At 42.5% G+C, this 14346-nt stretch overlaps 1 protein-coding gene across 10 annotated transcripts; it reads right to left on the bottom strand.

Annotated features, from left to right (window-relative positions):
* Positions 1-580: 580 nt before the first annotated feature.
* Positions 581-12577, bottom strand: LOC118779001 (tumor protein D54-like). Of its 10 annotated transcripts, none has more exons than XM_036530813.1 (10): positions 12296-12577; positions 9999-10123; positions 9607-9755; positions 8660-8719; positions 6264-6311; positions 4038-4139; positions 3406-3432; positions 2897-2938; positions 2613-2661; positions 581-2207 (listed from the first exon to the last, which is right to left on the bottom strand). In XM_036530813.1, exons 1-10 carry the CDS (start codon positions 12312-12314, stop codon positions 2124-2126), a joined length of 705 nt encoding a protein of 234 aa, XP_036386706.1. In that variant the 5' UTR covers positions 12315-12577; the 3' UTR covers positions 581-2123. The 10 variants fall into 10 exon arrangements, with proteins under 10 accessions (XP_036386706.1, XP_036386704.1, XP_036386705.1 ...); XM_036530811.1 differs by having other exon boundaries at positions 9999-10150; XM_036530812.1 differs by lacking the exon at positions 3406-3432 and having other exon boundaries at positions 9999-10150; positions 12296-12576.
* Positions 12578-14346: the final 1769 nt, after the last annotated feature.

Below are 14346 nucleotides of genomic sequence, written 5' to 3' on the forward strand. Positions count from 1 at the left end.
GACAGAAGAATAACAAACTACAAATAGTGTCTTCTGGCGGAGCAGTGGATCCCCACGAGAAAATGTCGTTCATGTGTCGCCACCTACCGTCCAGGAGGTGGGTGCTCATAAGTGTTCAGGTACAGTGCTCCCACGCTTGAAAGAATCACCCCTATCCACAACAATTTGATTCATAAAAGCGTTTAAAGGTGCAGTGACAAATGAATGAATGAAATGGAAGTCAACGCTTTGTCTGACATTTTTCTCCTATATGTGGAGAATGTACTAACACAAAATTTTCAAATATGGAATAAAACGTTTTTAATATAACTTTTTTAATATAACTTAAATAATATTATAAGTAAGCTTGTGTGTCCGTCATACATTGTGCCCTCCTTCTCGAGGATGCATCTGTCATCGGCAGAAATAAATGCTATTCTTTTCTGCCATAGCATCCATGCACTTGCCTAAACTACCCAATGAAAATCAGGTGTAGGTGTAAATCTATAGCAGCATTTTTGATCATTACATTATACGCGGTTCATTCCCCCTTCTGTCATTCTTACAAACTGACAGCACTAATTTGAAAAAGAACACAAAACCGATTCAAAGGAATGCTTTATTTATATCCCAACAATGGACATAAACAAACTAATCAACAACTGTAGCAAGCTTTCAAATTAATTAGCAAGGTGATCTAATACCTCTGACCTTACGTTAACGTAACAGCGATTCATCGTTTCCCCATCATGACCGGATACGAAGATCATGATTTGATACGCCATGAGCTATCCAAGAAACAGTGGCAGCAGATTTTCACTGATTGCAATCTGAGAACTGTCCCCAACGGGCTAGGTAGCAAACATCCTACATCAAATCAACTGCATCACACTTGACCATAAACCACAATTTTAAATGACTGACACCAGTTAAGACAACCTACAATCACCAACATGAACCACTGGCATTCTAAACCAAAATAACAAATATTAATTTGGCCGTTAATATAATTGGCTAACGTTTGTATAATTTTTAATAAAAAAAAAACAAAACAATTCCAAGCCTTTTTTAAACATTTAACAAACATTATAGACGTTTGTTCGGTATTTATTCCCGGTGCTTCAGACTGGCAAAATACATCTAGGAATACCTTCAACGGATGGCATCTGCTGCGCAATGGCTAGGTGACGTTACTTCTAAATGACAGTTGCAGCTGTTTTGACACCTAAGTCTGTGGGTAGCATAAAGCAAGAGCCTGCCTAACACTCAGACTCACACACTCTTTCTCTCTCTCTCTCTCACACACACACACACACACACAAATACAGTCACTAATCCACACTCTCACGCATGCCCACCCACACACACAGAGCTCCTCTGTCCCTCAATTCTCAAACAAAATAGAAAAAATAAATCTTTGAGATTTGATATTCTCCAAGCAAGAGAGTACAGAAGTGTAACGAGGAACATCCTGGAAAAAAGGTCACCCATATTTTTTCACAGCAATTTTCAGGAGATGGATTTAATCCCATCACTGACCATCCTAAGACTTGACCTTGAACTGCAACAACTCAGCTCCCGTCAATGGATAGCTAGTGATTCACAGAACAAAACAATACTTCTCTAAAGATACACTTTAGAGTGGGTTATCAAATTCCAACAGGACAAGCCTCAAAACTTACGCCTACATTTTGAAACAGGATTCTACATTCACTCGGCCCACAGCTCGACCTCGTACTCAGTGTAAATGCACATGATCGCAACTAAACCTCGGCACGTGATTGCTTCAGATACGAAACCAATTAAGTTCTCATGTCCTGTTGTTGTTTGTTTTTTAGGTTCTTAATCTGCTGCTGATTAATGTCAGTAGGCAGTTCAGTCTATATGTAGATATTTACAATACAGAGCAAGATAGATAACATTCATGTAAAAATGTGTGCAAAGCAGTGAAAAATAGTTGATCATAGAAAACGGTTTACCATGTTTACAGTTTGCAATTTTCTAACATGTTGCAACCCAGCTTTTTCTTTGCAGCTGCATAAATGCAGTTGAGATGAGATATGCACATGCTATAGTGAGGGAGATGAGGGTCAGAGGTCAGGGTTCAGGTGAGTGAGAACTTAGTCCATTGGTGGGGGGACGCTTCAGAAAGGGGCGTGGTCTTGAGAGTTTGTTCCGGTTGGGGATTGGAGTCCATCGCTGCTCCCTCGAGCTCCCACCACCTTATGCTGTATGCCCATTCACAAGAAAGGGAGAGGGAGGAGCAGGGAGACAGATGGGAGAAAGTCTGTGTTTAAACCCTATCTTAGTGGGACATCACAACATCACATCACAGAAGACAGACAGAGGAGATACAGCTCATGTTGAAAATGCAACAAAAACATAACCTCTGAAAAAAGATCCCTTCAGAGAGAGAGAGGAAGAGCAAGAGAGTGGGAGAACAAGTGAGGTGGCAACTGTTCAAGTTTACAAACATAAATCTCCTAAATCTTTAGGTCCTGAATTTATTGACTCCAAGGTCCGAGTGTATACTCAAAATCTTGGGGAACTCTACCTAAGAGAACTCTAAGAGACACTGACAAAGAGAGCAATGGTGAGTAAATAAAGGCTTTCCCTGGAATACATGGTCTCACCTTGATGTTTTCCATCTTGTCTTCAAAGGACCTGAATGATGGGGAGTTCCTACAATATCAATAGTTTATTATCAAAGATAAAATTACATACAGTGCAATGCATATCTGGCAATGTAAGGAAAGGGGTTCATATTATCAAGGCTGAGAAGTCCTCATGAATAAACAACGGGAGCCACAAAAACACTTCCCATGCTGTTCAAACATCAAACACCTCAGGTAACAAAAGGATAGCATTCCAATCAAGTTTAATAAGAAATGAACAGCTGGTCTACGATGTACTTTACCTCATAGCAGGCATGCTTATTGAATGCCGAATTGAGTAGCCACTACTCGGAAAGCATCAGGGAGAGAGAGGTGAGCATTAAGATGAGCATTATTGGGGACAGAGCTTTAAGGCACAGAAACATCCGAGAAATTAAAGACTACAGCAAATGGCTCACGGCAAAAACAAGCAAACAAGTTACTGACAGCGTCAAAATAAAAAAAGTGACACTGAAAACCTCTCTAGTTCCATTTGAGAGTGTCAGCTTTATTGTAAAAGGCTAAAGTAAACAGCTAATGTGGAGATAGTGTTTTAGTCACATGGATCTATTCTCAAATTTGATCATGCTTAACACACAGAATGTAACAAAAAACATGACTGCACAGCTAAAATGAAAAAAACTAAAGCTACAGAACAGCACAGTTTACATAACTGAAATACACAGCGCTTGGTCTTCAATTTACAGGGGAAAAAAAGAGAGGTCACCCACTCATTCTGATTTAAACTAGTCACACTAGACCTGTGTCTCACCCAAAAGAATTCAACAAAGGCAGAGCTCTGGGGAAATCAGTCGGCAGCAATGGGAGGAAGAGAAATCAAGATGAGCAGACATGGCCTCCGGAGAACAGTAAACCGTGCGATGGCCTAAAAGCAAGGGGACTGCAGGTGCCAGCGGCTTCAGAGCACGGCACCAGCTGCGTTACTGCCAATGCCAGGGGTGTCAAACACAGCTCTAGCCTCCGCGTGACTACGTTACTGCCAACACCTGGGGTGACAAATATGGCCTCCTATCATGAATCAGCATGTGTGCCAGGCAACAAATGGGTTACAGTGGCGAGTAAGGCTGACATACTAATACCAGGAATAAAGGAGCGAGACGGTGCCCCTACTGCAGTCCTCAGGGGGATGCCCTTTGCCCAGGTATCTATGTACTCAGCATCTCGGAGGCAGAAATGGATAAACTGAGTCGAACAGTTGCAAGTAGCAAGCAGCACGAGCTCCTCAGGAAGCTGCTGTAAGTGAGGAGTGACTAAACTGACTAAACCCTTCCCACCTCAGAGGAGCGGGGCTCAGGTGCTCTGGGTGTGAGGTGGTAGAGAGGGCAGGCTTTTTATGGGGAGGGGAGGGGAGGGGAGGGGAGGGGAGGGAGGGGGGGGCACTACCTCATGTCTCCCAGTTTCCTGCTGATGGCCGTGCCCACAGTGGACAGAGCTGCAGAGGTCATCTGCCCAGCCTGAGACAGTGTTTCCTGAGTCTTCTTATACCTGTAGAGAGAGAGAAAGGGGTCAGAGAGAGAGAGAGGGAGAGGGAGAAGAGAGAGAGACAAAGGGGGGAGAAGGACAGGGCGCATGTCTGCTCATCAGGGCACACCTTCAAATCCTGTCGAAACACTGATGCGCATTGACTTGAATCAATCCAGTAACAGTTCTCTGCTTCCTGTCTCCTTACTGTGACATCCCTTTACACTGAATATTTAAGTTAGAATATTTCAGTTTGTTACACTGAATTGAGATCATATCAGGTGCTGCAACAATAAAGACAGTTCCCACTTTTTACTTTATGCAACACCTGGCTTCAAACTTTAGAGCCTCATTTAATCCACTCTAAACCAGGGGGCTCAGCACACAGCTCAAGGTGTGTTAACTGGATTATAAACCAAGTATGGATCTTGAATTACACAATACACACTTAATATTAGGTCCTCTGTGAAGCTGCCCTGTAAGGCTTCTAAAGAACAATTCTCAAAGAATTCATACTTTTCCAGTATTTTCTTCACAATTTTCTGTTCCACATGAAACCCAATTTCCTCAACCACAAGGATGCCAGTTATAAGGAGATCTGCTCATATCTGCTAATTGGACAGTGGAAGTGCTCATGTAGCCATCTGGCTACAAAATTCAGTGAAAATAATTCCAGGCATCAGCATGTTGCTGCAGCCGTCAGACAAGTCTTCCCCCATCACATAAACCAGAGCCCCAGATACATCAAAGAGAACTGTGGATTGGCATGAATTCCAACCAACTGGGAGCCAGCAGCTGCTTGTGTTCTCACCTGATGTTCCGTCTCTCTTCACTAAGTGTTTAATGCACCCTGATCTGGCATTACTAGCATTAACCATAGATAAGTCACTTAAACTGGGCAAGCCTAAGCTTTTTTAACCTCCACATCCCCCCTGCAACTTCCTTCAGCTCCATACTGCGCCTCCACGTGAACCCAACCCAGCCGCTTTCAAGGACCCCTTTTCTCCTTTTTGATTGGTTAAAAGAAGTGTCCAACATTTTTTTTGAAAAATATCAAAGTAAACACCTAATTTTGCTTTGTGATGATAGCAGTATGGTTTTATCAGGGAGCAGTTAGAATTATTTCTATCACCTGTTTAACTCAATCATTTAATAGCGGTAACCATAGATATCATTGTTCACCAGAAAAGTACAAGATTTAGGCAAGGTCTGTCTGCACAGGCAAGGTTTCTTTAAACACAGGGAAAATGTAACTGACAGTAATACGAGGGTGGAAATTGCTATGCAAGTAAGGGTTCCAGTTTAGCTTTTTAACCTGCCTTCACTAGCTTTGATGAAGCTTTCTACTGTACCCATGACTGTGTGCAATGATTCTACATTATGGGACGAATATATGCGATTATTGAAATATGTAATTACGATATATTTACATTAGAAAAAATACAATATAGCAGCACCCTAAGAGATATTAGCAAGCCTGTGTGTCCAGAACAACTACAGTAACTTACTTTCGTCATCTGAGTGACAACACTAAGGACTATGGAAGACATGGATTGATAATAAATACAGGTGAATGATTGCAAAACTGTAAGACTGCTCTGTTCTAATAATAAAATATTGTCGCTCTTCATCTTCTCAAAGAAAATAAACACCTTAAGAGTGAGGAATACAAACTTAAACCCTAGAAAGGTTAGATGAACCTGAACTACAGGTGTTCAGAATTATGCAGGTTGTAGATGTTTCTGGACTTCATCCCAGATCTTTAACCGATGACAGCAACTGATTAGACAAAAGTCAGCCATTATCCCAGGCGTTCACCAACAGCCATTTTGAACACCATATACACTCTAGCACTGTGCCCCATGCTAGATTAGTAAAGTAAGTGGTCTTTACTCTGGATTAGTTTGTTGGCAGCCACGCCTCAAAGAGAAGAGGAGTCTTGGGCATTGAGCCCAAACCGTGACTTCCTCCAATGCCCGAGTGGCTGCATGCCCTGATGTCTTGAGCGCAAGTGGAAAAAAAAAAAAAAACAACCACTCACACTTAAGATGGAACCACTACAACAGTCCAATCCCTCTCCCATAAAATGCACTTATTTACGTTAAAGCTGAAACTGCTACAATATCAGCAAATTAAAAACAAACTCACGCGTCAGAACGGCTTATGTCCTCCAAAGTTGCAGAAGCTGAAAGATATCTACAAACACACAGTGGGACGTTAAAATCAGTGGGGACTTGGGTGGGGAGAGAAAGAGCAGGTTAGTTACTCGTAGTGTCCATCTGGGGAGGGCACACTTGAGAATCACTGCAACAACAATGAAACAAAACTATCTGTGTCTGCTTCTTCAAAACTGCAGTGGACTTCTTATACTAAAAGGTAACTATTACATTACATTATTACGAAAGAAGTGTTGTAGTGGTTTTGGAGAAAAAAAGATGCACATCTTGCCCATGTATACATTAAAAGAAAAAAAAGTGGTTGTTTCAGCTGCTGTCAGGTTAGTTCTCCAAGCTCAAACAGCACATAGTTTGATTAGTGAGTAAATAAAATCTCAGCAATCATTAGTGCAGTGGCAACACAGATGCAGACAATGGCTGATTCTGTTTATAGCTCACACAATGTTGCAGCACTATGACAGGTTAATACACATCTTCAAGGGCATTTGGGGTGGTGTCTTAAAAAACCAACCAGACTTTGCCATCCCTGTTTAACACTTATACCTCTTAGTGCATCTTTACTTGAAATGAATCGGAAGCCCTACAAGAACGCACTGGACATTTAAACCCAGAGAAAGTGTTCTCTAGGTCACCCTGAGAGAGGCTGGCCACACTCTCACAGATTACTCCACTTTTGTGGAGAGAACCAGAGCTCTCCTTACAGTAAAACGGCAATCCATCTTAAAATAGCAGCACAGTTAAAGCCGTGATTTGCTTTCGATTTAGCCCTTCCCCCACTCCCATATTTGACATATAAAGCTTACACTGTCAAATAGAGCTTTACTACTGAATAACAGTTTTACAGCATTTCCACTGAAACAGTAACCAGTTCTGATTAAGTAAACAGCAATTCCTCTAACCTCCAACCCTTCAATTTTTTCTTTAAAAAAAATATATATCTTTGGGTTTAAAAACAAAAGCAGTGTGTTGACTGACACATTTCATGTCTACTGTATATTCTACCCTCAGAGCAAGTCACTTGACACCAGAAGGCAAGCCAAAGAGCCTCTTCAACAAAATCCCTGGTCTATATCAGCTTTGACTTGACAAATGTTACACCCACTATTGAAATGAACATTGCAACACCTGAACTCCTTTAGCACCAGAGCTCTGGAGTTCCTTAGCTGAACAGGAAGGAACACAGAGTGGAAAGTGTCTGCGGTGATTAACTCTCTACATCTCCTTGACAAACCAGCTGTCTGTACTGACCAATCAGGTGTCTGCATTGGCTTCTGTGGAGGTGTTGTTAATTTAGGGAAGGCATGCATATTGTAAGGAAATGCCAGACATCTCACGGCTGCATACCTAACCAGCTAAGCCAGCACCTCATACATACTGGAGAAATACTAGCAGAATCCTACTGCACTGTACTCAGAGTGAATGGATTTTAATTACTGAAACGTCTAGTAATTAATACTAATAATTAAATACTCACATTGATGTGAAATATCAAACCGGATACAGTTCATTACAGTATCAGCTGTCTCTACAGTAAATATTTACAAATGTTTTTATTAGTTACTTCTCAATGTTTTTGGCAATCACAGGCAGGCAAAGGCACTGCCTTTAAGTTCCAGAACAGGCGGTGTCTAAACCACAGGATTGTGACAGCAAGGGCCATCAGACAACTGGAGACACATCAGTGACATTCCTCCAGGGCATAGAGAGCCATTTATTTAAAAAAAAAAAAAAAGTCTTACTTTTCCACTGACATTTCTGGCACAGAAACAGGAAGGCTCCACAAAGAGGGAGGTAAAGACTGCAGCTGTCACATGACAACGGCAGATACTGCTGAGTAAGATCTCAACCACAACAATCACAAGGTACAGCTCCACATAAACTTTAGCGAGCGTATCCTACAGCGGCGTTCCTAACCTACTGCCTCGTCCCATTCAGGGAGGAGGCCCACGCCACCCCAACCACATGCGCCCAATACATACATACAAGTGACACATACAGATGAGTACTCCCTATGATGCCTGCCCAAATCACTGGACATCACAAAGGAAAAGCAGCTGGGTTAGCGATTAGAGGTTAGAGGTCAGGGATCAACACTATCACAAAGTACAGTGAAATCAGCATGGCTCCAGAGAGACCTGACTTACAGAGCCCATCTCCACTCATGCAAAGTGGCCATAACAAACCGCGCTCAGTGCATGTGTATGACAGCAGTGTGGGCCTGATTGTCATCATCCCGCTGTCTCTGTGAGGCAGATCTCAGAGCAACAGCCAACCTCTCCCACTCATGTGGGATCAGTGGCGGGGTGCAAGCAGGGGCAGCTCGAACAGGGCAATGCCGGGATCACGTTCACAAGCAATGAAACTCACAGGTCAGAATGGGTAACTTTCTCATTCCACTCGCCCAGTTTCTCTGAGGTTTTCACATAGCTAGAAACAGAAATCATTTCTTTCATTGTAATGAGATTAACTCTTTTTTGTGTGACATGAATGGCTTCTGCCCCAGTGACTAATAAGCAGCACTACAGAATCTATTATGAAGCTCCAAAAGGCAGTAAATTACGCTGACTCACCGACATCCACTCTGCTGTTCAGCAATGTCCTGCAGCCATACTTTGTTTGAGAGTCAACTCTCTCAAAGCAATTTCAAATGAAAGCATTCACATTTCGATAGTAGCAGACATCTCTCTATGATACTTACTTCCCAATGTGAAAAAATTCAGAGATTCTGGCCAAATTAGGGCATGCCGGGAACTCCTTTTGACCAGTCCAGTCACAACTCATTAAGATAAAACATTTATTTATCTGATTTTTTGAAAGGCTGCCCAATATCTCACTTAAAGCAATTGAAATGGGTTGACCCACCAGACTAATGACTAAGGCAACACTAATCCTCAAAGTCTGGTATCTCAGAGACTTGGCCTTTAATAAGTAACATGGGTAAATACATTTACTCTCAAGTGCAACTTTTAATTAAGAGCCTAACCTTTCAAAAAACAACAGATTTTGTTCTCAGATAAAAGAAGGAAGCTGGCATTCCAATCAGATGGCCTGAAGTATACCAGACAATCCATGCCTTAAATGTCTCCTACCGCTGCCAGTACACTGGGGTCTGTGCGCTTTCTGCCCTTTATAACAGATTTAACATCAGTTTGGCGACCCCAAATCTTAACCCCAACCATTCAGTGCAACATTCTGATTATAATACAGGGCCGGTTGCTAAGCGAAGAATGCGCCGTCACCTAGGGTATGCTGAAAGCAAGCAATGGCATGTGGGGTGGGTGTGGGGCGGATCATATTTAAGTGGAAGTACTCACGCAGTGGAGGTCTGAACGTCCTGCCAGCCCTTGCTGAGGTTCTGCTTGAGCTCATTCAGCGGAGTGAGGCCCAGCCTCCTCTTCAGCTCGCCAGCGTGTCTCTCTTTGGCCGAGAGCACCTGCCGCAGGGTCTGTATCTCCTCCTCCACCTGAGGACGCAGGTGAGAGACGGGGTTGAACACCATTTCTCTAACTGTCTCTGGCTCTTTTACAGCAGCCATGTTACCTCTCGGGTCAGCACCTCATGCATAGCGACTGTAAGAGGAAGTGGCCTTTCCAGGGACCTGCTAAACCACAGGCAAGTACAGCTGATTGGCAGAAGCTGTACTCCCTACGCCAGTACATGCCATTGTGAGGGCACAAGTGAAGGGGTGACAGACACATTGGGGTACCTTGGTGAGCTCCAACCTCAGCTCATCCGCCTCGTCCTCTGTCAGGCCCGGGGGCAGGGTTGCCCCCGCGTTCCCTGCAGCTTCTTCCACCGGCACATCTGCGTCCAGAGAGTCCACTCCAAGGCCTTTTTTGGGAGAGTTGAGGTTAATGTCTACACAAACACCACCACAGGGACACACAGACGCAGAGAGAGAGAAAGAGGGGGATGGTTGATGTACTGTGTCACATGGAGAGATACATGGTACTGTGAAGACAGTGGCTGCATTCTGTGGCCAGTTCAGCCTCAGTTCTGTGAAACTCTACAATCAAGATATATTAGTGGCTGGCCCTAACGGAATGAGTTCAAGGAGAACAGAAACAGGCTGGTTTTGGTGCAACCCACTACTACTAATATTCACATGAAATGAACCTCAACAGATTTTCAGTGTGTGGACAGGAAGCAGGTGTAAAACAGTTGCTAAGTGACAAGCTATTCTAAAATCCACAGCTCCTGAGCAATGCAGCTTTCTATCTCCAGTTTGGGTCAGCATTTCTCAGCCTGGGCCTGGGAACAGATTATGTGTACTAGTTTGAGTCCTAACAGGACTAAATGAATTAGTTCTTTACTGATTTCATAACTGAATAAACATCTAGGTTTAATACCCCTTTACAGTTCTAGACTCCAAGTCCTTTGTGGGAAAAAAAATATTTGGTATGCCTGTGCTGATAAAATACAAATGGAAAGGTATTTCACACCTAACTGAAGTAGTTTGCACAATTTAAATAAGCCAGTACTACACTGACGTTAATGCTTTCAGTAACTTCTATGGACTGTTATAGAGCTTTGAACAATTAAGCAACAAATTACACTTCATACATGCGGACGTGAGGGTTGAATTCAGGCCAAAAAACAGACGGCATCTGGATGTGGAACCGAAACGATACCGACGGGGGCTACAGAACTACAGTTGACACGATCAGGAAATGAAGCGTGCCAAAACTGTTGGCTGGACCGTCTGTCTCCAAACACGTTAAGGGCTAAGTCACGCACCCGAGATCTCGTTTAAAAGCAAAAGAGACTGGCTTTGTGTCTTACGTGCATGACACTTGCTAGGGGAGAGTGTGATTTTAAAATGGGACTGACATCCGACTCGAACGAAAGCGCTGCGAAAATATCAACAGGTTGCAGGCAGAACACACGTTGACCGTAAAACACGTTCGAGGCCCCAGTGTAAACTGCTAGATAACCACCGCAGTCACGCGCACTAAACCGCAGCCAGAGGAAGCAGGCTGGATGCAATCACATATTGAGCGAAAAACTACTTTTTGGTGAGACGCCTGTTAATAAAGAGACAACAACGCGACCTTGGCTTGTTCTCATATCGAGATACAATCCGGCTGTTGCAACTAGCAATACATGAATCTATTATCTCCGTCCCAAAGTTTTGCAACGACGCGTACACGGGCAAGACACAAAACGAATTGCTTTACATGCGTTTTGTTAGTGAGCTATACAACCTAAATGTCGCCGACAAGTTGTGGTAAGTTGCTAAAAAGTGTTGGAGAAACAGATATATGGCATAGCAACTTAGCTGCTTAGCTATCTAGCTAATGACAATGACACCGTGAACCCGACTTAAGTTAAACAGCTAACCGGTAACGTAAGTACTAACAAATAAAATGACAGCTTGCTGGCTAGGTCGATAACTAACTAAGCACCTAATATCTGCCGTGTGTCAGTGAGCTAGCTACCTATGTATACTGGAAAAATAATGTCTTATTACCACTGTACCTAGGTTGATAGCAAACTACATAGCAAGCAAGAAGGCGAGTGCCAAGTAGCGAGCGGCCAGCTGACCTTTTCACAGCTAATAGGATGATCAGTCCTGTCCTAGTTTACAACTGTGAGGTTAAAAACTGCGAGATATCTACAAACTTAGTTATCTACCTATTTTATTCTCTAAACAGGCTTCTCCCCTTGCGTAACGATGAACGTTGGCATAAAACGGTCACATCAGCAAAAAACTGAAGATCCTTAAAATCTGACACGACTACTATCACCAAGACTCGCTGAAATCTGGCAAACCCCAGGCCTCATCAAAACACGAATGCAGCAGCCGAACATTCTGTTCGTGTAGCCATCTAGACTAGACCTAATTGGCAAACCAACAAGTAGTATAGATATCTCATAACATCTCTTCCAACATTTTTACGAGATCCAGTTTGCTTTAGAAGTAACTCTTTACACTTCTAGCTTACCAACATTACTATAGCGTTAACTAGCTAGCCACCAAACAGCTAGCTAATAATATTCTACCTTGATTGGCAGAGTCCATAACGTCAGATTTCTTATTAGAGTTCTCCAACTCCTTAGTTTAACAGCTGCAACGCAACTAACTTTATAGCTAGCAAGCTAGCCGACTGAGCGAAACGCAGAAGCTCTTCTCCTTTCAACGTATGCTTCCAAAACAAGAAGCTAGAAGCGGCTAGCTTGAATATTTTCCTGCCAGTTTCTCAATTCCGGCGCAGCACAATGACGTTGCCACACCATTTCGTCATATAGATTTTTTTTGTTATGATTGAGAACACAATTTACGCCCTGTTTATAATAACTGGAAAGAATGAAATAAACTCCACTCTTGGAGGAATCAGTGGGTAAAAGCACGAGTGAAGGATGATGTCACTGTTACATCGGATGTTATTGGACCACGGCGTCACTGGGTTCTTAGTCACTATGCCACAGCTAACACAGATAAACTATGCTGTTTGTTGTTATGCATGTAGGACTTGTGCTCAGGTAAACTGATTTTTTACTGTAATTAAACCTTCAATGTTGTACTTTGTCAGAATTGTTATATCTGGAAGATTAAGTGCATTATGGTCCTGGTCTGACAGTATTATCTATTGCCCCCCCCCCCCCCCCCCCCCCCCCCCCCCCAATGCTCCCTGCAATTGCTTTAAGTTTTTACATTTTTCCTTTCCTGCTCTGTTCCTGTAATGATCCCTCAGCATGGAAGGATGCAGTATACCGCAGGCAGTACAGCATGCTACTGCAGTGTACTGAAATGACATTGTGTGTTTGATGGGCTCATCCTGGTCTTATGGTCTTATGAATTATGGCTGTTTTGACCTCCTCTGGGGGTGTTTTTTACATAGTTGACCACAGCCTGTACTTGATAGAGCTTGTTCCTATTCTTGGTTTTTTCCCCCATGTAACCACTGAGGCAGTGATGTGAGGAAAGTAGATCTACTGACCATGTCTATGGGTCTACTGTCAAGGTCCATAGAAATAGGAACTTTAACCACTTTCTGTTTTAATCACAAAATTAAGAGTCAAAATGTGTTGAGGTAAAAGGAAAAAAGAGAATTCAGTTGATGGGAAACAGAAATACACTGTGCTTGGTAACCACACCAGAAGCTGGTAAGAACATGTTGGCAAGCCATGATAATGTTCAGAAACATTTATTTTACAACAGCATATCAGATAAATTACCCATTTTTGTTTTCTTTCAGACATACAATCCACATGCTAAAACATAAAAATCTTGAATTTTAACTTCATCATAATTAGGTGAATGTACAGGAGACAGCCATTAAATCATGTGTCACACATTTTTTAATGGCCACATCTAAATTACGTACATTTAAAACTATAGTCCTTCATTATAAACATAAACAAAAATGTAATAAATTAACTTAAATGCATCATCTTACCGCAGCACTGTTACGATACTGTATGTATGCTGTCTGTTTAAAAGTTTCAAAAAACATTTCTTGACCTCAGTAATTCGGTAACAGTTCCAATACACATTGCATTCACTCAGACAATTTGCATTTTCCAACATCTCAAAGAAGCCGCCATAGCAAGAATATTGAGGTTCTGGGGGACTGGATTTCCACAGTAAAAGACTACAGAGGCCAACATTTAGACTTGGGGAGGAAGCACTGCTGGACAGTCACTGGCATCAAAGACTCCCCACAACAGAAGAGCACAGGAGGAAAGAGAGGAAGCAGGTTTCTTTTGTTGTTATTGTAATTCTGTTTTTTGAATCGGAGACACTTCATTTAAAATATGTATTGACAAAACAAGCTTAGGAACGAAAGAGCCTTCTTTAAAGGTCAAAAGATCAGTTTTAAGGCCCTTGCACACCAAGTCCAGATTTTAAGGACATATTTTAGTGTGCCAAAAAAAGTGTGTGATTCTTCTGTGAACTCTGGCAGGCTGAGTCTGAAGTTGTGTGGTGCTGGCCTGTAAACTGTTAAAATCAAAATTAGTTCAATTAGTAGTGCTCCGGATTCTTTTTTCATTCTGTGCAAATCCACTGACCAAAACGTAATTGTTTGATACATGCGTGCCACCACTGCAGC

The sequence above is a fragment of the Megalops cyprinoides genome, chromosome 6 (genome assembly GCF_013368585.1).
Source record: "Megalops cyprinoides isolate fMegCyp1 chromosome 6, fMegCyp1.pri, whole genome shotgun sequence".
NCBI lineage: Eukaryota > Metazoa > Chordata > Actinopteri > Elopiformes > Megalopidae > Megalops > Megalops cyprinoides.